The sequence below is a fragment of the Mesocricetus auratus genome, unplaced genomic scaffold (assembly GCF_017639785.1).
Source record: "Mesocricetus auratus isolate SY011 unplaced genomic scaffold, BCM_Maur_2.0 Super-Scaffold_100003, whole genome shotgun sequence".
Classification (NCBI taxonomy): domain Eukaryota; kingdom Metazoa; phylum Chordata; class Mammalia; order Rodentia; family Cricetidae; genus Mesocricetus; species Mesocricetus auratus.
Window position 1 is genome coordinate 98084635 of NW_024429188.1, and position 27797 is coordinate 98112431.

General features: G+C 39.2%; 1 protein-coding gene across 6 annotated transcripts in view; it reads right to left on the minus strand.

Moving 5' to 3' along the window:
* Nucleotides 1–319: 319 nt before the first annotated feature.
* Enox2 (ecto-NOX disulfide-thiol exchanger 2) overlaps nucleotides 320–27797 on the minus strand; it is a 265836-nt gene continuing 238358 nt past the window's right edge. For 5 of the 6 annotated variants that reach the window (XM_040744607.1, XM_040744606.1, XM_040744605.1 and 2 more), the window contains 5 exons: nucleotides 14288–14469; nucleotides 11548–11655; nucleotides 7662–7770; nucleotides 3603–3688; nucleotides 320–1437 (listed from right to left, as the gene is read on the minus strand). In XM_040744607.1, coding sequence (XP_040600541.1) covers nucleotides 1306–1437; nucleotides 3603–3688; nucleotides 7662–7770; nucleotides 11548–11655; nucleotides 14288–14469 — 617 coding nt within the window. In that variant the 3' untranslated portion in view covers nucleotides 320–1305. The remainder of the gene's footprint in view (nucleotides 1438–3602; nucleotides 3689–7661; nucleotides 7771–11547; nucleotides 11656–14287; nucleotides 14470–27797) is intronic. The other variant, XM_040744603.1, reaches the window with a different exon arrangement.

The window sequence follows — 27797 nt, forward strand, 5'->3', positions numbered from 1 at the left end:
TTGCAAAGTATTTTCAGGAAATACTCTCATATGCTTACTGAGTGTAATCTATCACTTTCAACTGAACCCCAGGGGGGACATGCTTGTGTAATTAGAAGTACTGCCATCACCACCACAAAAGTATTAAAGACAATCTCTGCCTCAGGATAACAGCCTCAAATTATGCTCTTTTTTTCCTTCCAAGCAGGACTTCTTGAATGGTCTGGTTAAAGTTGGCGAGGTCATTTCAATGTTCAGATGGGCACAAGTGAACCAGAGGTATTCCCCCGTGAGTCAGCATACTGAGCGGAGCTGTTGTATGTGCAGAAAGCTTCACACACACTGTTCATTATTTATTCATTAGATCATGACGTTCAATACTCACATCAGTTCTTTACAACGAGTCAGCATGAAATAAACAGTATTTACAGCAGTACACAGTTTGCAATTCAACACCAACAGCAGGAAGAGAGGGACTAAGACCGTAAGAAGGCCAGAGGGAACTATTAAAATAAATCCCTTCTGCCAATATGTGCACACGTACCCACGCCTGACTGCATTTCGATTCATAGAAAACTAAACATGCCCTCTCTTAAAAGCAGACTATTTACAAGTAGTCCCGAAAAGCACAAACACAATTGTCACACTGGAGACTTTATGTGAATGCATCTAGATTTCTTGTTTTAAAATTCTGAAATACTTTTATCTATTAAAGAAAATAACGGTGGAACATTTGCTGACTTTTGGTTCATAGTACGTTTACAAAAAGCCACAGTTCATGCTGTTTTGTTTTAAAGGTGAACTGGTGAAGCACCTTGTAGAAGACACTGATGGATTACTCATTTACTGTTTACTGTGGATCAGAAAGACAGTGGCAGTTACAGAGAGTTCCTAACACTCTTCTCATTCCTTTTTATAAGTAGCAACATGTGACAAGAAATCTGGAAACACAAACCACGCACAAATCACCAAAACATTTCAGTTAACAGCGCTGAAAGAGTACAAGGTCTACAACAGTAGTACAGACACTGAAAACATTCCAAATACTCCTTAGCCTCAGGAATTTTTCAATTACTACGTATAAGGAAAGACAACCAATTGCCAGAAATTTACAGCACTTGAGGTTTGAGGCAATTTTCTTTTTAGGACCTGTAGCTTGAGGTGCTGTTCTTCTAGGATCCTTATTTTAACTCGAAATTTATTCAGGAATGAACTGAAAAATTGAAAACAATGTCCACTTGAAAACCACTGAGAATACAAAATCACATCCTAATCTTGTCCAGCACACATTTATTTTCAGGATCCCAAATTGCTAGGCAAAGAGATTCAGGTCAGCTTTAATCCCTCAAAACCACAGAATTTCCACCTCTTCTCTAGGCTGGCTCCAACTCCCGTCATTTCCTGTCTGAAGGTATGCTGGAGTCTACTCATGAGACATTCCACGTCACCAGTGCAGATCTGTGGAGCAGAGAAGACATCCTCCAATCAGAATTATATTTCCAAATCCTTGGCCATCTGCTGATGTGTGTATGTGCTGAGGGTGGTATCAGGGTAATCTATCAGGCCTTGTGAATTTGTGTGTGTTGCTAGAGTGGTTTTCAGACAACAGTGTTCATCTGCTGGGGCCACCAGACACAGTTCATTGAACTGCCCTTGCCAAGAGCTGGTGTCAGTTGTATGGAGACATTTGGGCATGGAGCTAACTGAACGAGGGCAGCTCAGTTGGGGATACATGTCCAGGTCAACCACCTGAAGCTACAAAGTCTTTTTGGAGAGGATAGAGGCAGAAACGCCTGTCAGTGGAGTATTTTCAGCCCACAAAGTAAGAGTAACAGGAGTGAAGAAAGCTCTCTCTTCCTACTTTGATGTCTCATTACTTTCTTTTCCCCAACACACACACACACACACACACACACACACACACACACACACACACACACACACACACACCCTTCATACAAAAGCAAGCCTGTGGACTCCTCAAGGGCTTCCCTTCTCACAGTCATTTTTTTTTTCATTCACAGCGACCGTCTTAATTTTGAGCCTGGACACAGGGCTTAGCTGATGACCACCGGGGGAAACCTTAGAGAAGCCTGGAGTTACAGCCACACAGAACTTAGGCACTCTTTAAAGCCCTCGCTGGGAGGTCTTGACACTATTCTGGCAGGGAGCTGCTAGCATGGAGCTAGGCCCAAACTAGGAGTGAAGTTGTGCCCTCCAGCCAATTCTTCTGATTAATTAGATCCACTTAAGTGAAAGAAGCACATTGTGTGCAGGGTACCATGGAGAGTAGATATGCCATTTTAAAACGTGCAAATAGATAATGGATATATATATATATATATATATACTTATAGATAGACATAGTGTAGGTATGGAAAAGGATCTGAAATTATAGCTAAACTCTTAACAGTGGTTATCCTTGAGTTGAGACTATAGTAAATTGTACTTTTTCTTTACTATCTTTCTATATCGTTTGCATTCTAAGACAACGTGCATTATTTTTAAAAATCAAAAAAATGAGAGAAGTTTTACTGACATTTAGTTCAATATTCTGCTGCTGAAACTGACCACATGGTCCTGATACTGCTGGTCCATCATCCCTTTAACTGCCACACAGAATAGAATTGCTTCCTAGAGGGAAATAAGGAGGTAATACAATCTAGAACTAACACAAAGGCCAGAGAGGAAAGTGAATCACTGAACTTAGAATATGCTTAGAGCAATTAGGTTCACAAATGGCCAGTGCCTTTGCTAAGATGACAAAGGCTTCTCTGATTTAACATTTTGGACAACATAATGTCAGGAGCCCACACTCAATGGCAATTCCCAAGAGGCCCAGTTTGGTGAAACAGTGACACATATCTATAGGGAAGCTTAACTAAATTCTGCTTAAAAAATGCTAATGTGAACTTATTTTTTCCAAGGAGTAGTTGAGAATCTGCCCCTGCTGCTATGAAGTATCCTTGACTTTCTAGGAATTAACACTTCCCCTAACTTCATGTGATCTGTGAGCTCCTGCCTTGAGGATAATATGTAGATAAACGGCTTACAGATCAGCTATGAGCAGCTACCCAGTCAGCATTCCAGAAGCCTTCAGCATATTGTTCCATCAGTTTTGAACCTTCCTTGACTGTTTCAGTGCAGACAATGGCAGTAGTGATGGTGGGAGGGGTAGCTGGAATAAGATTTCCAGTTTTATAAATCAAAATTTGTTGATGGATACAAGCCCAGGCCAAATGTCCAATGGGTAAGAGAGAAAGTAATAGTTAATTTGCTGGCTATTTAGTAGCTTTCATGGAAATCAAGAAAAGGAAGCTAGACTCTTCCAAGATGAAGCTCAGGGGTAGGCTAGTCAATTAATTCTAGTTTGCATGGAATTTCCTTCATTTTAGCACCAAAAGTCTCAAGTCTCAGGAAATTGCTCAGTTTTAGGCAAACAAGGGTAGAAAGTCATACCATTTCTAAAAGGAATGTTATACCGAATCACAATGAGACTTTAGAATTAAGGGAAACTTGCTTAGAGCCATGAGTAATATGGTCTGCTTATGCTTAAAGAGAGTAAGGCCACCTACACAGACAGAAGTCTTCATCCTTCTGTCTCCATTTGAGTTCCCACATACCTTATTATCAAGACGGTGTAAGTAGGAACAGATGTATTCAATGCTTGCTCCAAATGGGTGAACATGAAGGAATGTGGAGATGATCCCTGTGGAGACAATGCCCCAGAGGTTACATTTCAGCACGGAATTCCTTTTGATTCCTTAGTGAATGAACTCTTAGAAACAAAAAGTACATATGCACACTATACATGCACTAGGCAGTATTTTAAAGTTTGCTTATATTTTATTCATTTAATCTTTGTAAGAAGCCCGTGGCATAGGTATGGTCAAGCCCCGTTTTACAGATGAGAACACCAAGACAAAGTTTCAGCACATAGCTAACAAGTGGTAGAGCAGGTAAGTGAACTCAGCAGTTCTAACCACTCATTGCCTTTCACTGTGCTAAACCACACTAGTGAAACTGACATGTGAGGTCACTCCCATCACTTGTCATCACTGAGAACAATCTGAATATTAGAATTCAGATTATGATGGGTGTTTTGGCAATCATTAAATAAGACTTCATGCTATTAGGAATTAAGAATGTCTTATGGGAAGCACACATCACATACTTTGCCATATTAACCTAGCTCCTCTCACAGAAGAATCTGCTGATTATATGGGGCTTTCTTTTGGGAGTTGCTCTATAAAGAACACTTTGACATGAGTGGTCACTGCCAGTGTATATTGTAGGCCCCAAATGTGTTCCTATAGCAGAGTTCTCACAGCACTTTCCAGCTTTCAGCGATGCCCAGGACATTCCTCCTCAGTCTATCTAATTCTGGAGTAAGAGGTAGCTGCAACCACTGTCTTTATTCTAACGGATGCCATGCTCATTGCTCTAATACTTAACTGGCAACAATGAGAAAATTTTTTCAAAAACTATATAGATTCATTTTTAAATGTTTGTGAATTCATTTCCTTTTATCAGATCTTCCCGGATTGAGCTTCCTGAAAACTACCAGGAAATAGGAGTGGGCATTGATTTGGTTTAGAAAGTACAACATTTCTGTCCTTTCAGAGGCTGACAAAGAATTGCACAAGTTTAAATTATACCTTGAAATTCAATTATTTTTTATGAAAACCTTCCAAATATTAGATGGTGAAGGGTGGGCCGGGAGAATCTGGGAGGAATCAGGGTGAGTCACAAAAATCTGTTCAAAAGGGATGCTACTACTTTTTTCATTGCTTTATTCTTAAATGACCAGGTAAATTGAATTTCTAAGCTCTGATTTGAGTTGAAAAACTTCAGTTCTGAAGAAAAAAGTTCATATTCAAAGAAAGTCTAAATGTCATAGCTAAGGAAAAGTATCAAATGCTAAGAAATAAGTTCAGAGGTCTAAAAACACTAATCAGTTTTTGTGAATTCACACTCAAAGAACTTATTTTAAAAAGCAGACTTCTCCATCAGCTAAAGACTACATTCTTTTTTTTAAAGACTACATTCTTTAAAAAGCAAAACAAGAGATAGTCGTTTGAAGGAGTCTTTTTTTTCCTTTCAGACTATCCATTTACGGAGAAGTTCCTCTCTCCCCATGCTTCTCTGTTGCCATGACAATAGGTTAAAAACTTTTGAGTTGAAAAATGTCAAAAAGTTGCTGTGTTCTTTTTTTAAGTCTCAATGGCAGATTCCCCTGTGCACCTGCATTAACATATCAGAGCCTTAAATCAGGGTATAACATCCATTGCCAAAGAAGACAGATATCCCTTCAAAACATAGAGAAACCATGCAGCATAGATGGCTTTGGAGGGTGGGATACAGTTACCCTGTGGCTCAACATCGTAGAATGAAGCTTGGATTAACCAACCCCTGCTAGAGTACCAAATAATTTGAACCCAAATTTTCCATTAGCTCCCAAATGGAACATGAAGCCAACAAGCATTTGTGACTAGTACTGGAAGTGTAAGCTGCTTTCCTTGTAGTGAGGGTAGACTATTGTCCTGTGTGAAGTGACCTGGGATAGTTATGTTAATACTTGGGATCAACCTTTGAGGTAAGTCATAGCTTGCTCAATTTGCAGATGGAAGAGCTAAATCTCAGCAAACAGATACAGGCATCAAGATGGGCAGCTATGGCTGCCTAATTGTTTCACTGTACAACTTGGAAATTTTTTAGGTAGTAAGAGCAATTCTAGCACACCAGAGTCTAACACATTATTGACAGTTTCCTGAGTCAATTTGTCAATGTGAAATAATGACTAAAATTTTTTGTTTCAGTTTTTGGTACACAGACCCTTTAAAAAACTCATGTAATTACACGTTTACTTACTGTGTGTGTGCGCATGTGAGAGAGAGAGAGATCACATGCATTGTGGGTTGAGTCACAGTAAGTGGAAGCCATAGGCAACTTGCAAGAGTCTGTTTTCTCTTTCTATCATGTAAGTCCCTGGGATTAAATTCAGGTCGGAAAGCTTGGCAGAAGGTTCCTTGCTGGCCTCAGTGTAATTTCTTTTCTGAGAATGGCCTTGAATTTGAAATCCCCCCGACTCTGGTTTCTGAGTGCCGAAATTACAGGCATATGCTGCTAGTTTAGTTAGATGTCTACTTGTGACAGTAGAGGTGGCTGGGAGCCCTTTACTAGTTTCATGGTGGGAACTGACCAACACAACACTAAGGCTAAGACATATTAAGAGTAGGGAACTGTTAGGCTCCCTACCCCCAAACCACACTTATGTAACGAAACCTCCATAAAGACATGATGGAGATCAGAGAGCTTTCCAGATGGGGAACACAGAAAAATGCTGGGAAGGTAGCATAGCAAGCCCACAAAGTTCATCAAGCCTGACTCTTTTCCTCTTAGTTTCTTGCTGTATCTCTTCCAACTCTCCATTCCTGGGTTTCACCCCCTACACCAGTGGTTTTCACCCTTCCTAATACGGTGACCCTTTAATACAGTTCCTCATGTTGTGGTGACCCCAAGTATAAATCATTTCTTTTGCTACTTCATAACTTTAATTTTGCTACTGTTACAAATCATAATGTAAATGTCTGTGTTGTCTGATTCGACCCCCAAAGGGGTTGTGGCCAACAGGTTGAGAACTGCTGTTCTCCAATACGCTGGCAATAGTCAAGGCAAGTACTCAGAGTTCTTTGAGTTGTTCTAACAAGTTACAGAAGCTGGTTGGTGGAGTACTGGGATGTTCCTGACTTTATAGTCAGACAGGACTGAGTGTGGAACTTGGTGTTATAGTCTGGATCTAGAGCGATATCCAAAGACTCATGTGATAAAGGATAAGTCCCCGTTCTGTGGACAGTTTTGAAAGCATGCCATTTGAAAGGGTTGTGGGTTCTTAGCCTCTCTCTTGTCTGTCATTTGTCGAAGCCATGAGGTAAATGATTTTCTCAAGTGTTTCGATTATGATGTGCTGCCTTATTTCAGAACCCAAAGCACCCAACCAATCATGGAGTGAAACTCTAAAATTGTCCACCCGAATAAGCCTTTTCTTTTTATAAACGAAAGTTGACTAACACATTTTGGGATCTGATGTTTGAGCCTGGTATCTAAAGTGAGGGCTGATTTGGGAGACTGACTCTTTAAACCTGTGGAATGTAACTTCAGCTAGTTGGTATCAGAATTGAATTGAATAAAGCAGTCAGATATGTACTTGGTGTTGCAGAGTTGGAAAAGCAGTATTGGAAAGAACCTACATTGTATCCCCTTATTTGGTGTCAGAAGTGTCATGAATAAAAAAGGCTCAGTCAATAGCACAGAACTCAAAAGGCACATACTTGCTACAGAGGCTCATCTGGGAAAACTTTTTTCCAGCAATGTCTGTACTAGCCTTCTGAATGAATGAGAAAGGGCCTTCTCTCCTTGTAGAGAGATTAAAGCACACAATGTGCTTATCCAGTTTGACCACTCTTAGAACATGACAATGGTAACAAGGATCCGGAAGTGCTTGGGAGCTGTTCTTAAATTTTTTTGCGGAAATTATTTTCTTTCATCTTTCCCTAACACCTTTAGAACTCTGAGTTCTTGACCATCATATTCATACTGCTTAACAGACACTTTAATCTCAAAAGACCCCTCCTGTCTTTCTCTGTACCTCATGGGTTTTGTGTGTGTGTTGACTTCCTTACCCACTAGCAGCGCTTCACGCTCAGATTTGATAGGACTGCTGGTCATGGTCTTCTCAAGAGGGTACTCACTTTCCTGGCTTGATGCACACAGTCTAGAAGCACAGTTTTCCTGCGGGAATAACATGTTTCCTGTGTCAGTTTACCTTATTTGGCCAAAGAGTTGGTTTCAATTAATTGCACAACAGGCAACTTTCATTAAAGATGAGAGATACTTTGTCACTATGTTGCCCAGTCTGTAACTCCCAGATACAAGAGATCCTTCTACCTTAGCTTTCTGAGTATCTGGGATGACAGGTGTATCCCACTGTGCCCAGTAATACATCCACAGAAACAACACAGTACCATCAATACAACATAGTTCAATTTGGATTACTGAAAATCCAAATTATAGAAACACCACAGATAATTCAAACTACCCTTGGCGCACGCGCGCGCGTGTGTGTGTGTGTGTGTGTGTGTGTGTGTGTGTGTGATGGTACAGTTGTGAAGGTCAAAGGACAGCTTGCTGCAATTGGTTCTTTCCTTTTGCCATGTGGGTCCTGGGAATTGAACTCAATTCTTCAGGCTTGGCAGCAAGTACCATTACCAGCTGAGCCATCTCAGTAATTCCAAAGCAGCTTTGTATGACTTCAAAATGCAGAAAAATATAAACATTTAATTCCACCAGTTGTGTTTTCCTGGACTCATCATTCTTAGCTCTATACAAATAATCTTGGGAAGGAGACTCAACACTTTTGTGTATTACATACTAGATATTATTAAACATGTATTATCTCCATCATACAGATGAGGAAAGGATAAATTGGGTAAGTTTCCTGTGATTGCATTGTTAGGAAATGGAAATAGGAGAGTTAGCATTTCACCTCAGGCTATATTCATAACAACCCCCTGCCAACATTAGATCCATACTCCATGTATGGTAAGTCCCACATCTGCAAAGAAAACCTGGGAAGTACCCAATCTACTGAGGTATCAATGCTGACTTTTGGACTAGAAATTAGAACATTTACCCATAGAGTAGAGACTGTCTGTTTCACTTCTCTGTTAATCAGTTAAAATAGTTTTGGCTTTACAGTCAGAAATGACCATAAATAAAAGTATCAATTGTCAGTTGCCTTCTTTGTTGTGGAGACTTTTTCTGAGTGTAGCAGTTTGGCTTTATGAGATATTCAGGTGAAATCCATGCCTGGAAGTCACTGAATCTGAAAAGTGCTCCTATACTGTTTGTGGATCTTTCTATCTTTGGGTGTGGGGAAAAATACCTTTCTATATTGTATAGATGAAGTAAGAGCTTCCAGAGGAAGGAAGAAAAGAAATGTCTGCATCAATCTCCCTGTTCCAGTCTTTCACTGTTGTGAAAGGAAGCGCTGGGGGAGTGCAGGGCAGGGGGTGGGGGCAGATCATGGTTGATTCAGACACTCTGTTACTCCTTCCCCTCCCTAGCTCTCAGCAGGGGCTGCACTTCAGTGAGCTTTAAAGGCATCTTCAAAGCTTCAGCCTTGGGATGAAGTGAATGATCTGCATATGCTGCAAGAGATCAGTTTTGTGCCACAACTGACTTAAAGCACCCGCTGATTTCTAAGGCAGGGGCTCTGCATCTGCTTCTAAGTCACTTCTAACCTTAAGTGGGCCAGTAAGCCATATATTAAGTGTGGGCACTTAATGGATTGAGTTTGACTTAAGATATTAAGATTTTCTGAGAAGACTTAGCCATCTTGAATGGCTAAATTCAGTTCCTCAACTGGACTTGATTCCAAATTTATCGTGGCTGGCATTTAACAAATTATAAGGAATATTCAGAGATGTTTATTTGAGCTTCACTAGCAGATTCAAGGAGGTAGTTCTTCCCACCAGTAAAATAGCCGTAAGTCACACTGTTATATTGGAAAACACTGCCAATGGCATAGCTCCTACTGTGCCTTACTGCCAAGAAATTCAAAGAAAAGCAACAGAGTCCTCATAACCAAAACTTACTGCTTGTCGTTCAAGCTGAAATTATTTTGTAGTCTAATGTGATAGTCTTTTGCTCCCTAACCTAATTGTTTCAGGTTGAAATGTTTGGTCACAAATCAGCTCCACAGAGAACAGCAGCTTGTAATGATCTGTCATGAATTCTTCTAAAAGAAGCTCTGCTTGAAACAACAGGAAAAAAATCTGACCCACTGTTTCCTGATTATCAGCTGACTCTCTTGTCTTCTTTAGCTGTCATTTGTTGTATATTGTACCCGAGATGAGAAACACTTGTTATTAAGCACAATATGACAAGTTTCTTCTATGCCAACTGACCTCTTGTTTCTTTAAACAAAATTCTCCACAAAGCAGAAAGCAGCCTACCCTAAAAATGTGCTTAATTCAATTTTATAAAGGCAGTCTGAAGAGTGATGGTTAGTGTGATAGCAGCGATATAGGCCCTTGTCTATCTAGGGTCTTCTGGCTCCACGATGCATTTTATACAGAAAGAGAAATAGAGCTATGTTGCAGCTCTGGGACCATTTAGAAAGTCTGATAGCATGAGGAGAGTCCTGATAGTGCAGCTGCTTTGGCACTTTTCAATTAAATGCTTGATAAATGAATTTCTCTGGGATTGTGCTCATTTCTTTAATAGCACCCACAAAAGTGGAAAGTGAGTTGATTTTATGATGCAGAAGAATTAAAAGCATATTGCAAATGGCCTCCGAAAGAAAACATTTTCAATCATTTGTTTCAACTACACCAAGGTTGCCAGTTCCTAATGGCTCTCTGGGGCACATCCCCATGCTGGTAAACACACCCAGAGCCTATATGTGCTCCATCGCCCTGAGCTAAGCAAGGAAGATCATCAGCAGAGCTCTTGTAGAACTGTACCATTGCTGATGTTGGACTTTTGGTCCAAGCCCCTATGTGTTCTCTTCCTTCTCGAATATTCACAGCAGGCAGTTCTGGTGAGTAATTCATTTTTTTCCTAGAGTACAACTTCAGCTCAGTACTGAGGCATGTGAGACTGGAGAGGTAGGACACACAGACCTCTCGAGAATTTACACATCAAAAAGAAACACACCTGACTCTCAGTTGTGATGGGCAGATGAATCCAAATGCTAAACTGAGTCTCCTAGGTATCTTCACTGTGTTCATTTCTGCAGCAGGCTCTCTCTTGATTAAGTTTCACCTTTCCTTCTTTGTTGCTATTATCTGGTTTTACAAAACTGTCTCCTTGTTTCTTTACAAGGGTTTCCCTATTTTGTTGTTTCTCCATTTTGGCTGTTTTGTTTGTTTGAGACAGGGTCTCATGTACCCCAGGCTGGCTCCTAACTTAGTATGTGGGTGAGGATGACATTGAACTCCTGACTCCCTGCCTCCATTTCTTAAGCTTTGGGTTCAGGTGTGTATCACCATGCCTGAGTTGGTGTTGGCTGTTACTCTGCCCTGTGGCTGCTCATGACTGCTTAGAGTGGGGATAAAGAAGTGTCAATGTTCTACGCACATTTCTGCTTGAGTGAAAAGTTCAGTTAAATGTGTGCTCATCTGGGAAGATGGGACTTCACACTGGGAACTGCCTCTATCAGATTTTCCTGTAGGAAAATTTGTAGAGCACTTTTTCCTGATTAATGATTGAAGTGAGAGGAGCCAGCCCACTGCCTGGTGGTGCCACCTTTGGGCAGGTGGTCCTGGCGTTGTGTAGAAGGCAAACTGAGTGAGCCATGGGGAGTAAGGCAGTAAGCAACATTTCCCTATGGTTACCTAACCCTAACCCTTTAGAAATGCTAAGTACTTAAAAGCAGAGAGTTTGATACAAGAATCACCACAGAGGGGGACTTTTGATTCCCAACCAGTGGTATTTGCAGAAACTTCTAGGGCGTTTTCACTATCACTGGTGGTGGGGATGTGGGGGAGGGAAAGACTTACATACCTTATCTTGAAGATTTTCCAACATTTTTTCCACCTGTAACTTGTCATCTTTGATTTTTTCAAGTTCAGCTTCTTTCTTTTTGTACTCGTCTTGGACTTTGAGCAGATGCTTCATGAAAGAGTACAGATAATGACACCACTCACTTAGGCTACACTTCATGCACAATTCCCTGGCTGAGGTGAGGTATCAGGTAGACTAGCCTCACTTCTCCCTCTACAAGTAGTGGTTTTCCCACAAAAAGAATCTTGGGAAAATTAAGATACTTTTGTCTCCTTAAAAATCTGGTTCTTACAGCTGACCTGAACAAGTGGGAGCTCTTGGATCCCAGATGATTCGGAGACAGCATGGGACTGACCCAGGCCCCCTGAATGTGGGAGTCAGTGAGGAGGCCGAAGCAACCTATGGGTCCTTGGGTAGTGTTTGTCCCTGGCATACAGGTGGACTTAATTGCTGGGCAGTGGTGGCACACACCTTTAATCCCAGAACTTGGGAGGCAGAAGCAGGTGGATCTCTGTGAGTTCAAGACCAGCCTGGTTTATAAAGTGAGTTCCAGGATATCCAGGACTGTTACACAGAGAAACCCTGTCTCGAAGAACCAATAAATAAATATCAAAAACCTAAAAAAATCTGGTTCTTTGGCTTTTTGGAGCCCACTCCCTATGGGGGGATACCTTGCTTAGCCTTGATGGGGGTGAGGCTTGGTCCTGCCTCAACTTGGTATGCCAGACTTTGTTGACTCTCCAAGGGAGACCTGACCCCCTCTGAGGAGTGGATGGGGGTGGTAGTATGGAGGGAGGTAGGAAGATGGGGGAAAGGGGAGGAAAGGGGAACTGGGGTCGGTATGCAAATGGAAAAAATTTAAATAAAAAATTACACTAAAAATCTGGTTCTTATATATTTCTTCTGAACTTGTTTATATTTTATAAAGGACCAGAGAAACTAATAAACATAATCAGTTAGCTTCTTTCCTGCCATAGTGTAGCATGCAGTTAATACGGTACAAACTGTATCTTAATTATTGCGGAGGCATGAACTTAAGTTGAAAAACACTTTTGTGAAGTCATCTGGCATACCATTTGGTTTGTGTAGGTAAGATAGTCATGAATCCAAATTTCACATATGTTAGTTTTCAAGGAACTGGATTTACTGTTATCAGTGATGGCAACACACACTATTTACTGAATCTTTACTATGTACTAAGCATTGTGCTAGGGGGCTCATGTACATTAATTCATGTGACCTTTCCGAAGGCCGTTTAGATAGGAAGCAGCAGAGTTAGATCTAAAACCAGGCCAGGTAACCCTGACATTCCTTTGCCTAAATCCATATTTACAATAAACCTTTTGAGATTAAAATGGGAAAATGTTGTTCATCGGTTATAGTACTATTTTCCCAATGGAAAAAAATCAAAATGAATGAAATTAGTTTTTATGATGTAGAGACCTCTTGCTGAGAACTTTGCATATAAGTGACAGAATTGTTCTTACAAGTCATGGTTTCAAAAGCAATGCAAGAAGAGAGAAACAATGGTAAAAATGTTTACAAGGTCTTATTTTCAGACTTGTAAAAAACCATCAGTTAAAAACTAGGTACAGTGTATGTTGTCAAAGCCTTTTGAAGGGTAGCTACAGGGACAGGTTTTTTTTTGTAGAAAGATCTCTGATATAATTTATGTATTCTAATTAAACTCTGTGAAGACAATAAAAGGAAGGTAAGCATTACTTCACATGTTTTGCTAATGGGAAAGGTGAAATATTAATGTGATAATACTTGTCACTTATCAAGACGATGGTGACAGAAGTAATAACACAGGGATGCTCGTGCCAGAATAGACTCCCTGTTCATCATTTATAATTTCCAACCAGCAATTAGTTTGCCCTAGATAATTTCAAGGCACAGAGTTGATATGTACTGTGCAATTTCAAATATAAGGAAAGTGGTTGGTAGACTGCCATGACAGAATATGATCATATCCTTTTTCAGAAGCACTAGTCCTTCTCTGTAGTGAAACGAGGTGTTGATAACTTTTAAAACGGGGTCTTACTGTGGTGATGGCCACATCAAGCTTCTAGACATTGAGCACCTGTTATTATTCATGAGGTTTCATTTGAAGGCAGTTTTCATTGGATTTAATTCTTTCTTTTTCTTTTTGTTCAAGTGAATTCTTTTTATTTATTTGTTTGTTTACATCCAGACTGCCATTTTATTTTTTATTACACACACACACCCATGGAGGCCCAAGGAGATCATCAGATACCATGAAGCTGAAGGTAAAGGTGGTTGGTAGTTATCCAATGTGAGTGCTGGGAACCAAATGCCAGTCCTCTGCAAGAGCAGCAAGTGCTCTTAATCATGGAGTCATGTCTCTAGCCCTCTCATTAATTTTTATACTTGGAATCATGCGCTTGTAAACTCATATAAATTACTGTGAAATAAGATAAAAATCCAAACTGGTATTACCATCCCAAAGCATTGACACTTACTACAGGGTCCCCATTTCCATGGAAATCAAGGGTGAGGTGCTTGTTGTTTCTTCTAAAAGACTAACTACATTTTGTTGTTTGAATACTTACTGATTGGCATTGTATCATATGTAAGTAATTGAGGTTTCTCCATAAAGACCCCTAGCAATATCTATAGCCCAAAGTAACTTCTGATCTTTTGGTTTCAGCACATCTTTTTGCAAATGAAGAGCAGATGCCATCCTTCCAAATGGCACAGAGAAACAAATCGCACGTACCTGTTGCATCCCCTGCAGGGCTTGCTGCAGAAGCTTCAGCTGCTCTTCCTTGTTTGGGTCATCTTCCCGGTGGGCTTTGCCTTGTTCTTGCTTGAGCAGTTCTACCTCATTCCGGTAGGCATCGAGCTGCCAACGGAGGCTGTCATTTTCCTCCTTCAGAGCTTCTGCCTGTGATACTAAGGCTAAACAGTCAATGAAAAACGTTAAACCTTATGTCGAGGCGTTTTTTGTGGTACACCCCAGTACTATGAAAACTTGGTACTTTGAATCAACGTGTAGAAAAAGCAGCTTGATAAGGAATTTGCAATCAGTTTTAGTTGTTCATTATAGTAAAAGATGGACACAAAAAACAGAAAGTCTTGCTTTCATAAATGAAACAGGATTTCAATACACAAGTATCTTCACTGTGGTTCACATTCTCCAAATGAAGTGTAACTATTTGCAACTACCACCCAATACTTTCATTGAAATGGAGCAAGTGATAAGAGCACTGTGATGACCAAATATAGCAAATAAAGGACAGATAACTGCCTACACAAAAATTTTGTTAAAAGATATATATATGTATATATATATTAAAATTGCATTCACTAATATCATAGAATAAAAGTAATTTCATGATGTAAGATAACATTTCCACTTTCTGTATATGAAAACATTTCCCTTCCATGTTGACAGTAAGTAGGAAGCTGAATAAACGGAAAACCAAAAAAACTCTGTTTCTTTGACACAGGATCTTTCTTCATAGCCTTGGCTGGCCTAGAACTTGCTATGTAGACCAGCCTGGCCTGTAGCCTTGGCAAGCTTGGAGCTTTCTGTGTAGAGCAGGCTGGCCTTGAACTCACAGAGAGTGGCCTGACTCTGCTTCCCAAGTGCTGGGATTAAAAGTGTGCGCCACCAAGCTGGTCTTAACAACTCTTTTTATTGTCTTCAGAGAGCTGAGATTATTCAGCAAACAACTCGAGAACCTAGAGACAGACAGAGACAGTGAATATAAATCACAGTTTACAGAGCCAGAAACTTATGAGCAAAAACCCTCATGGGAATCAATACTAGGGTAGAGAAACAAACTGAATTATTGGAGGCTCAGTGTGGACAAGCCTGTGAGTTCAAAACTCACAAAGTGTGTGCTGTGTACAAGTTTGCAAGTTTCACCTCTAGGAGCTCTACTAGGTCCTCTCAGTGAGTATCAGAGAAAAACCACTTTCTGCTTCACAGAGGGAGAGGAATGCCTTTGAAGTCTGAAATGCCAGAACATTCTATTCTTAACAACAGCTACCCCCAGGAAAATCTATTTCATTAGAACCTTTTGGAGTTTTAAAAGAGCATTAGTGAACTGAAGAAGTAGAGGTACTTAACTCTAGATCAGCAGGTTCCCCAACCTGTGGGTCGCATATCAGATATCCTATATATCAAATATTTATACTATAATTCATGGCAGTAGTAAAATTAAGTTACAATGTAGCAATGAGAATAATTTGATGGTGTGGTGGGGAGGTCACCATAGCATAAGGAACTGTGTTAAAGGATCACAGCATTAGGAAGGTTCAGAAGCACTGATCTAGACCCTTCCAGACATCTTGTTCCAGCTAAGGGCATAGAAACAAATTTGAGAAGCAGTGGTGAAGTCCACTGTCCATGGACACAGGGTCATCAAGAGACTGAGACTTAGGGTGAGATGTCATTTCAGATGGTAGAGTGCTTACCTAGCATTCAAGAAGCCCTGGGTTCAATCCCAGTGCCACATAAAACTTGGTATTTAATACCACCACCCGAGAGGTAGAGGTAGGGGGATTAGAGCTTCGAGGTGATCCATAGCCAGGTCTACGTAAGACTCTGTCTAAAAAAAAAAAGTAAGACTTAATCATAGAACTGGTGAATGTATCCGTCTCCTTGTCTTCTCTACACAAATTAAGGTCCATTTGCTAGAGTTTAATATACCCAAATAGTAGTGTCTCATATTTAACAAAAATTTATAAGCACTAGTAAATTGTAAAGACCAGTTTGAGAACACAAAGACCCATTAAAACTGACTTATGTATGGCAAGGATGTTGGTGAAAATAGGCAAAAGAGAGGAACACAAGAATAATAAAAGTAGAATTGGAAAACCTAAGGAAGAGTAGAAAAAACTATTAATCAAAAGCACCATAACAGGCAGAAGACCACTGATAGGCCATTAGTAGTTTCACAAGGCTGAGGAAAGAATTTCTGAGATTGAAGATATAAAAACAGAAGGCTGTAACTGAAAACAAGGCTTAGTCCATCCAGGATGGTATTATAAAAACACTAAAGACTGCATAGCTTATGCTCAATGGAAATAGATTTTTTTTAACAGTTTTGGAAGCTGGGCAATGCAAGATCAAAGCACCAGATCTTCAGTGTTTGGTGAGTGCCTACTTCTGGTTTCATGAATAGCATCTTTAATATTCTCACCCCAGAAAGGGAAAGGGCACATCTCTGGGGCCTCTTCCATAAGGGTACTAAATGCTAAGCACCTCCTGAAAGCTCCACTACCTAAGTGGTGGATAGGTTTCATAATATGAATTTTGGGCCATATAAATATTTGGGCAACAACATAAGCAGGGAGAAAAAATGAATAGAAGAAAAATAATAGGATATTCAGCAAAAAAGTATAAGCATGCATTATGACAATGCTAAAAGAGAAGAAAACAAGCAACATTTGAAACAATCATGACTAAACATTTCCCAAAACTTGTGCCATACACAAAACTACGAACAGATTCCCGAAGTTCATAAAGCATTAAAGATAAATGCCCTCAAATCTAATCAAGGTTCAGCAAATCAAAATAAAGAAAAAAGTCTTTAAATAGGCCAGAACAAAACCAATACCTTACTTATAGAGGAGGAAATAGAAATATTACATAGGATTTCTCAGAACTATACAAAGCAAGAAAATGAAGGAAAAATATTTTAGCAAAAAAAAGTTACCAATGTATAGTTTTGTGCCCTGTGAAATTATGTTCAAATGGAACTAAGAAGAAATAAGTATTTCTTCCTCTGAATAAAAACTCAGGGGAGTTTTGACAGTAAGCCTGCCCTGCAAGAAATACTACAGAAGCTGTTCAGAGTAACAAAAATGATATGTAGTTTAGAAATTCAGGTCTACACAAAGAAAAGTAGAGCATAAAAGATGAGTAAGTGATGGTAAAACAAAAACTTTATTTTTTTTATTAAGTGATCTAGAGTAAAACGTCCAAAATTTCAGCAGTAAGAATGCACGCACTCATGAATGCTTCTGTACATGTGCAATGAATGAAAGCAATGATGCATGGCATGAGAGACACTTCTAGAACCATATAGAAAAAAGTATAACTGAAATTCTGAGGGAAGAGAAAAAATAATAGAAAATGCTTAAAACCACACAAAGAAGAAAAAGTATGGAGGACAAATTAGGAGAGAACAAGGACAATTCAAAGAAACTGCAGCAAATACGGTAGGATTTACCCAGTCTGACCAACAATCACTCTAAATGTCATTGCTCTAAACATATCAGTCGAAAGACAGATTGTCACTACAGTGGATCAAAAAAGTCCCTAGCCATGTATGAGTGCACACGTCTGTATTGTCAAGACTAATGAGGCTACTGAAGGAGGATGGTTTCAAGTTTGAGGTCAGTCTGGTCTACATAGTAATTTATTTTTAATGAGCAGTTCATTCCCCAAATTTAATTAACAAAGCAAGCACTTTATAGAATATTTTCTGTGAATTCACATTGTATCTAGCACTTGGCCTTATTCAACTCCACACTGTGAAATAAATAAAAAAAACATAGAATACATTTAACTAAAGTGAATGGTGTGTTTATTGTGCCTACAGGCCATTTGTGGTTGAAGTGTAATCACCAGAAGTATTAGCCCCACAATGTACTCATATATATTAACTGTGATACATAGTAAGTTTGGAGCCAGCCAATATGAGTCATTGTTTTTGAAAAATCAAAGCAACAACAATAAGTAAACAAAACTAACCCCCACCATATGAAGACTCAACTATATGAGTCATAAGAAATATACTTTAAATGTAAAGCCTACATAGATAACAAGTAAAGAGAAGATAACACCATTTTAAAAGTAATTAAAAATGGAAGTAGCTACATGAATTTAACAAGTCAACGCCAGAGCAAGGAAAGTTATTACGAATTAGGACAGGATCCTTGTTAAAAGGGCCTGCACTTAAGAAGGCATCATTCCCTTTAATGTGTAATATGCTAACAGCGGAGTTTCAAATTATGTGACACACCAGTTGAGGGAACTGTAAAGAGAAACAGAAGAATCTACTAACTCCCCTCTGTAAGATGTGGATGAGGTCAGAAAGCAGAAAATCTGGAAGGGCATAGTTGAACTCAACACCTCTGTCAATCTAGATACAATTGCCATCTGCAGAGTATTTCATTCAACAAGAACACATTACAAATTACAAACTCATGTGGAAGTGTCACTAAAAGAGACCTCATTCTAGGCCATGAGTTAGACCTTAATGTCAAAATGGAAATTATACAGTGAGTGTTCTTAGACAGCAATGGACTTTAACAAAAAAACCCTCTACAATGAAGATAGCAGAACATCCCTCAACACTGGAGGGAACCACTTACTTTTAAATAATACATGGGCCAAAGAAGAAATTTCAGTGCTTCCAACTAAATTAAAATGAAAACACAATTTATTTAAATCTGTGGGGTGTGGCAAAATGGTGCTTAGAGGTAAATTTGTAGGAAGAAATGCTTATATTGGAAATGAAGAAAGATCTACAATCAAGTATGAAACTTGTTATCTTAGGAAACTAGAGAAAGAAGAATAAATTAAACAAATTAAATATTAGTTTGTTAACAGTTGGAAGTTTCCTAAAAAATTAAATATATACTTTTCACAAAACTGAGCAGTTGTGCTTCTTGTTATTTATCTAAATGAATTGAAATTTAACACCCTTCCCCTAATCCTGTGTTTGCATATTTATAGTCCCTTTGCCCATAATTGCTCAAACTTGGAAGCACCACAGATTTCCTTTAGTGTGTTAATGGATAAATAAATTGTGATATATTCAGGAAATGCAATATTATTTACTGGTAAAAAGAAATGAGTCCTCAGACCAAGAAAAGTCACAAAGGAAACAAAGGCATGATACTAAGTGAAAGAAGCCAATTTGAAAATGTTCCACACTAGCTGATTCCCATTACATGACATTCTGGAAAAGGAAATAACTATGGACACAACAAAAAGTTTAGTAGCTGCCAAAGGCTACCAGGGAAAAGTGAAGATCAGGCAGAACTTTAGGACAGTGAAATTATTTTGTATGTTAACACAATGGAAGAGACATGTCATTACACCTATTTCAATACCTACAGAATGTAGTATGTAATATACATACCAGAGGAACCCTTGGGTAAGCTACAGACTCATTGATTGATACAAAAGCATCATTATAGTGTGAGAGGTTGATTGGGGTTGGCACAGGAGACTTCCTCTTTAGAGACAAGGATTATACAGGAAGTCTATATTCTTTTCTATAGTACTGTGAACCAAAATAAAACAAAAATACCTTTAAGAAAATTTATTAGTAAAAATTAAGATACATGGAAAATCTTGCTTTAAACTTCATTATTTATGAGTTTGTGTAAATTTTCAAGGTCAAAATCATAAAGCCTATTGCAAATATTTAGTCAAAGGATTTTCATTACTCCAATAAATATTTATTGAGTATTTTTTATTCCATGTTTATGACTATGGTAAAAAATAGGTGATTCCATTAATCTCTACTGTTTACCTACTACATTAAAGGAAACATTTTCTTTTTTATGGTGTTAGGGAACAAACCTAGGGCCATGAATATGCTAGACTAGAGCTTCACCACTGAGATATACTCCCATTTCACCTCTTAAAAATGCCAATAAAACATGAAATTTGGAAAAAGAAATAGCAAGTTGGACCCAAATTACAAAACTGTACAATAAGTGTGTAAGTACGTTAAAAGGAACTGGACAAAGATGTAGATTTTTTCATTTATGTATGGGGAAGAGCTTTTGTTTGGTAGAAAGTAAAAGAAAAATAATAAAATCAAACAATTAAAGTTATCTATTATAACAAATGATGAAGGAATCTAGATTTCAAAGGAAAGCTTTAGAAGCCAGGAAATATGTGGCAGTCATTATTCCTGCAGGCAGCCCCTGGAAAGGCAATGTTTGAAGCTATGAGAGTGAAGGTTAAGATGCAATGGAGATCTTAGTCTGTTTGAGATGTCAGGCACATGGAGTGCTCATTTAGGAGACACAGCCAGTCCAGAAGAATGACTGTGTGGGCTGCAAATGAGAGGATTTAATATCTGCCCTGTTGGATTTTGCTCCTTTTGGTCATATCCCTCCTTTATGCTCTTAGTGGAAATAGCATCATCCTGTAGACTGGCTGCTTTCATGAAGTCACAAGGGGAAAAGAAAGCCACGATTCAAGCATTCCTCTCTCTGCTTCCTGTTTACCATGACATGAACAACTCATCTTTGTCTTCTTTGTCATGAGGAGCCAAAACTTCCAAATTAATGAGCAAAAAGCAATCTCTACCCCCTTAAAAGATGAGTTTTATATATAGAAAGAATCTTGTTTTTAGGCAGAATCTCAGAAAGTCCAAACTGGCATTGAACTCACTATGTTGCCACCTATGATCTTGAACTCTTGTTTCTCCTGCCTCTCCTCCCAAGAGCTGAAATTACAGAGATATGCTACCATGTCTGGATTTAAAGAGAACTCTATCCCAAGACTAAGACAAGTCATTTCTAAAAAGAATTTACCTTTATGGAGAACTGAGTTTAATTAAATGCCTTGAACCTAAGAGTATTCCTAATTATTAGGCTACTAGGTTAGATTGTGTATCTAAAGCAGAGTGGCACTGTAATAGGAAGGGTTTCTCAGTGTCCACATTTGTTTTCAATGAATGGTCATGCAATTATCTTGATATAGTAGTTTTAAATCTCACATTTCAATTTATCAATTATAAAAGTCCCCTTTTTCAGGGCACATTCATTTTGTGTGTGATTTTAATTACTTCTGTATCTACACAGACTTTATGTCTTTGAAGGGATAGCCATTACATAGAGACTTACAGTCCCAGATCTCTAAATATTATCTACCCATGCCTTCTCACAGTGGCCGAGATGCATTTCATCAGGCTTTCACAGCAACAAAGGAAGATGATAAGAGTCATTCGTGTATGAACAAAATGGTATAGGAAAAGGGATATTAACCATCTGTAAAACAGAGGACGCAATATTTGGCTTGTTTGCTGGATCATTTGGGCAGGTTCCTCTGTAAATCCTGATTCCTACAGATAGTCATTTCTACTTTGGTTTGAATGTCATTTGGTGGTCTACATGGCTCAAAAAACGGTAACATTCCAACTTCCTCTTTTTGTTTCTTCATGTACTACAAGCATGTTATGCGCATGTTCTACATGTCACATGGAGATGCTCAGCTGAGGAAAGGGGAGTGGTTAGAGGTATAATCTCTAGTTTCAATGTGAGAATTTTTCCCTGTGAGAAAATGGGGGGGGAGTGCTTGTGTACGGCGTGGGGGAAAGGGTAGGGTGATGAGCACTGACAGAGCAAGAACAGATGATAATCTTTTCAGTTTATGCCTGTCACTTAGAAAACCCCCGACAAACAAGCACAAACAAAAAAGGTAGTGATCACCTATAATGTCGGGATGGAGAGTTCTCTACAGAATGTATCTCTGAAATGAAGGTTTTTGTCATTTTAATATGGACACAGTCTTTCCTTTTACAGACTCAATTGGGCCCATTCCTGAAGTTGGAGTCTTTTGTACACTGACATGTGCAATATTACTTTTATTAGTATATGTGAGTAGGTGAACCCATCAGTCTTGATACTGTGGAGCACAGTATGGTGAATCTGTTCCTATTCTGCCACTATTAGCTTCCAGCTTCTTTTTTTCTGACTATTCCTTATGTGGGAAATGTTTTTCTTTATGCCAATTGCTTCTTAGATCTGAGGGCCGCCAGTTTCTCCTAACAATATGAAAATATGAAGGCAGCCGTGAACATCTCCTCCTAGAGGAGCCACTGAGAGCGGGATCTCAGACATGTGACTGTATAATGAAGAACCAAAACAGACTCTCTGCCCTTAAAAATACTCGGTGTAAAGGAAACAAACAAACCCCCAAAATAACAAGTGCATTCAGTGACTCAGATACTCTTGGAAAGTTTTATTATAGGAGCTGCTACAAATGTTACAAGATGATAGAAGGAAAATGTGTAACTGTCCTCTCAAGGCTCACTACAAATCTGAGCCCTAGCAATTCTCAAAGGGTAAAAAGCTAAAAACAATGGACAGGGACATGATATATGTACAACCTATAGAGATGGCTGCAAAGTGGTTCAGGCAAAATCGCAAGAGGTTTCCTTGGTCTCACAAAGTCTTATTATCTTTGCTTCTATATGTCATTAACTCTCTCTATCCAGTCTTCTGCCAGTATGGATGCACCTGGGACATCATAGTTCCCCCCATAACACCTACATCTCTCTGTCAAACACAAAATTCCCGTTTGTTAGTTGCCTCTTTACTCTTCAGCACTCTAAGATTCTCTTCTCCTTCTTAAATCCTTAATCTCTTGAAGTGGTGAACTTCCTCCTCCAGCCAGTTGTTGCAAACTCCTCAGCACCCTATATATCGTCAGCCCCCTGAAAACCTTTGACCAAGCTGATCATCCTAGTCTATTACTCATGGCCACTTGACTCAACTTTCTCTGCTCTTTCTCCTGGGCCTCAGAGTAATTGTAAAGGAAGTTGTGGAACTAGGCAGCTAGAAATACAGAATCATGTTTATCCTTGCTGATGGGATCTCTCAACATTTTTTTCTTCCTTCCATGCTTCCTACAATATGTATTCAGTATCTATTCCTTGCTCTTTATGGTCTTATTTCTAAATAGCTTCTATTATTGATGGATGGTCAATCTTTTAATAGTCAGAGAAGTCTGGGGTTCATACATAGCTCCCTTATCTCAGAGAAAATTCTCACTAGAATGTAAGCTTCTTTTGGGTTTGAGTCCCTTTTTTCATTCTTTTTTTAGGACTTCATTTCCACAATTTCCCATAAATGTTGCCACATCTTCAAGTATTGAAGAAGTCACATTCTTCATGACTTTCTTTTTATTGAACATCAAAAATCAAATTTAAAAGGGCAAATTTGTAATCTCAGAACTCAAGAGGAAAAGACAGTAAAAGTACCTCAGGTTTGAGATCAACTTGGGCCATATAGTAAGTGAGTTCCAGAGCAGTTTGGGCTACTCAGCAAGACTCTGTCTCCCCATCAACCAAAACCAACACACCACCATAAATCCTTTATTTTTAGTCCACTTATATAAGCTCTGTTCTGTGGATCACACTGTGTTCCTCCCCACTATCCCAAAGATGTTGAAGCTCTAAGAATGGGATCTTGCTTAGCATCAGGGTATTTACAGAAGTAATCAAGTTACAGTGTAGTCATTACAGTGGGTCCTAAGCTGATTGGTGCCCTTACAGAAAGAAGGAATTTGGACAGGGAGATAGACATTGTAATGATTCAGGCATTATGCTGGCCTGCTTCTGTCACCTGGCATAATGCCATCAGTCCTTACCCTGGTCAGCCCAGTCACAAAAAGACAAACATGAGCCTTCATCCAGTGGCTGATGGAAGCAGAGGCAGACACTCATAGCTAAACACTGAACTGAACTCGTGGAAACCAGTTGCAGAGAGGGAGGAGTGATGAGCAAAGGGATTAAGGCTGGGCAGGTGAGACCCACAGAAGCAGCTGACCTGAACAAGGGGAGTACATGGACCCCAGAAGGATGGCTGAGAGGCCAGCATGGGACTGATCCAGACTCCCTGAATGTGGATGCCAGTGAGAAGACCTCGACAATCTATGGGGCTTCTGGTAGTGGGTCACTATTTATCCCTGGCGCACGAATGGACTTTGGTAGCCCATTCCAAGTGGAGGGATGTGCTCTTGGCCTGGACACATGGGGGAGGGCCTTGGCCCTTCCCGGGATCATATGACAGACTTTGGGGATCCCCCATGGAGTGCCTCACCCTCCCTGGGAAGCTGAGGGAAGATGGGATGAGGGCTGGTGGGAGACAGGGGAGGAGGAGAGCAAGAGGGAGCTGGGATTGACATATGAAGCAGGCTTGTTTCTAATTTAAATAAAAAAAGCACTGCTGTTTATAGTGCAGGAGAGATGGCTAGGCAGTTAAGAGCACTGGCTGCTTGCTCTTGGTTCAATTCCTAGTACTCATGTAACAACATTCAACTATTTGTTGTCCAATTCCAGGGAATCCAACACACAAAATAAAATAAAATAAAATGACTACGTCTCCCATAGTATGGTACTTTGCTATTGAGGCTCTAGTGAACTAAGATGCTCATCTGCTCCCCAGTATGTCAGGCTAGAGAAGAGGCTCATTCAATGGTCTTTACTTTTCTTCATCTACACCCTTACACTTTATGAATGACTCCAGCATCCTAATCTCACATTTCCATTCTTCTGTCATTTTTCTTCATCCCTGCTCCATCACTTGAGCCCAAGTCTGCATCATCTCACAACTCTGTTCATACAACAGAGTTTCTCTTTTTCTAAAATCATCTCCTAAAATGTAGATTTCATGATGTTTTTATCATAATAGTGCTACAGTCTGATGTGCTTATGGTGCCATATTGCTTTCTACGCTAAATATGAGCAGGGCATGTATTCTCCTCCAGACTTTGGACCCATTGTACCTACCTAGTCTTTTGTTCCCTAACACATACCATGCCTCTTCCCATTGCCGACTCCCTATTCCTTCTACTCTCCCATACCATCAGGATGCTCTCTTATGCTTGTTTTTTCTATCTAAACCAATTTCCTTTTCAAGGTCTAGCAATTATTACTGGCTGTGGCAACTCAGGATCACACCAGTATCTTTTACCCTGGCTGGATTCTAACCAGTCCTTTTAAGGTTAGCAGCAAGTGTTTTTAAAAATTTATGCAGATTTATTTATATTTATATTCATATTTCTCTCAGCTTGCAGGATACTGTAATAACTAATTGGTCAGATTCTTAAGTGAGAATAATGGAAGCTAGATGATAGGGAGGAGGAAACAGGGAAGAGTGTATTTTGGCTAGAATAATGAAGAGGAATTTGTCTATTTCACTGTTTTTCAAATGGTCCCTGAACCACCAGAATATAAATAACTGAAGTGTCTGAAAGACCATTAAAGACTTACTGGATCAGACTCACTGCATCTCATAATTGTTTTTAATTTTAATTTTCTTCAGCTTTATTGAGGTATGGCTGATAAAGAATTATATATGCTCAAGGTTTACAATGGATTTTCTCCAGAGAAGTATGCTTTGTACAATGATTTGTCTAATCTGATTAATATATCCACCAGTGAATAAAGTTTCATGGGGTTGCTAACATTTCATGTCTTCTCTCACAGCTAATTTCACATACAAAATACATTATTTATTGTAGTAACAGTAGTACACACTGGATCTCTAGAATATATATCTCATGACTGACAGCTTGTACCCTTTGGGACACCTAGATGATTTTTAGGTGGTCCATTCTTGGTAACCATTAATCTAACTAAAGAAGGCAAAAGGGATATGTAGAGAAGAACAGATTCTCTTGCTGTTCTGTTTACTGGGTACACAATTAACAATAGAATGGAAGTATTACACAATATCCAGTTTGCTCTGTTGTGATTTCTCCATGTTTAATAGATTGCTTTATTCAATTGCAAGAAATGTAGCACAAATATGGGCTAGTACAGTCTCAGGAAGAACAGAAATTTTGTGGCACTCCAAGGTAATGTAGCTAGTTTTACTTTTCTTGAGAAGGAAAAGATAATCAGGGATGCACTATAGGCCACTGGAATTCAAGTTTGGGAAGCACAGTGAGCAAAAACAACTTGGAGATCTCCTTACTTAAGCTTTTAATTGGAAACAAGTGATAGCTAAAATATGTAGCTGATTTAGATAAAAACCAAGGAGACTCTTGTTGGCTCACGTCGAGCAGGATTTCTGCAGTTGAGTACTACAGAAGCGAGATAACAGAATTAGATACGATCGAGGGGAAGAAAAATGCACAAAAGTCCTTGAATTAAAATGAATTGAAACCTTCTGGGAGAAAAGCTATTTGGTAAGCTCCATTAAGTCTATTGTAGATAGCTTTATTTGACAAAGCAGCATCTTGGCATGTGGAACAGGAAAGAAAATAGCTATAAGATGATCTGTCAGGGAGTTTCCAGTCTCTGAACGAATAAGATTCTGTGCAGTAGCCAATACAGCTTTTAACTCAGAAGAGATACAGAAGCAAAATGCAATTATATATCCCTAGTAAGTGCACTCAGTATGAATTTCCCACATACCCCTCACGTTCCCTAGTAACTCTTCAGACTCTACAATCCATCAAGTGGATGCTCAAAATTAGGTTGCATTTAGTTCACATAACAATGCACAAGCAGTGCATATGATGCTGGAGATACTGAGGTAGAGACAATACTATTAAGTCATAATTAATCTGCTATAGTATATCTCAGTGAACCACCGTTACTATTACAGACTTCTCTTTAGTTTGGCTATAGGTTTATAGTATTTATTTGCATCAATTCACTATTCTGAAAATGCTTATAGAGTATCTAGCAAGACAATAGTTTTTATATTTATGGATCAAATATATAACAAAAATAGAGAAAATTCCATTGAAATAGCTAATGAATACCTTTAAAAAGTCTGACTTGATGGTTTTTTTCTGGAAGAATTTCTGCTTATTGAGTGAAGATTCTGATACCACTTACATGAGACCAGAGCCTTTGACTTTGATGTGGGAACTGGGAAATGCAGGTTTGAGTTTTGGTCAATCAGTATGTCCCCCCACCACATGACAAAGCCATTAAATTACTTACTAGATTTCCAATGTTTACAACTTGCTTGGCATGTAACAGCTATGAAATGACTGGATGAGCTAATCTGGCCACCATAAAATGCAGGTTGAGTTCCTATTGCATGGGAGATGATTGCCAGTGAGGGAAAGTCTCTCTTAGTTCTGAGATTAGTATTCAGATATTTGAAATTTAGGCCTAGTGGTATATGACATGTGTGTGCAGGTGTGCACAACCACATGTGTACATACACACCAGAGAAGGATGTTGGGTGTTTTGCTCTATCATTTTTAAGGGATCTTGTTTGCCGCCAACCCCCCACAGTGCTGGGGTTACGGGCATCCATGGTCATGCTTGGCTTTGTACGTAGTTGTTGGGGATTTGAACTCAGGTCCTCATGTTTGCCAAAGCAAATGGCTTTACATACTGAGCCATCCCCCCAGTATAATGCTTTTTTATATTGCACTTTCATATAATTAAAGTCCTAAGATTGTTTGCAATGGTTTACATGAAACACTGGCCTAGTGGCAGGTACTTAGTCTTGTGGTGATCTTCCATCCATTGTATTTTATGATGAAACTAATGGGT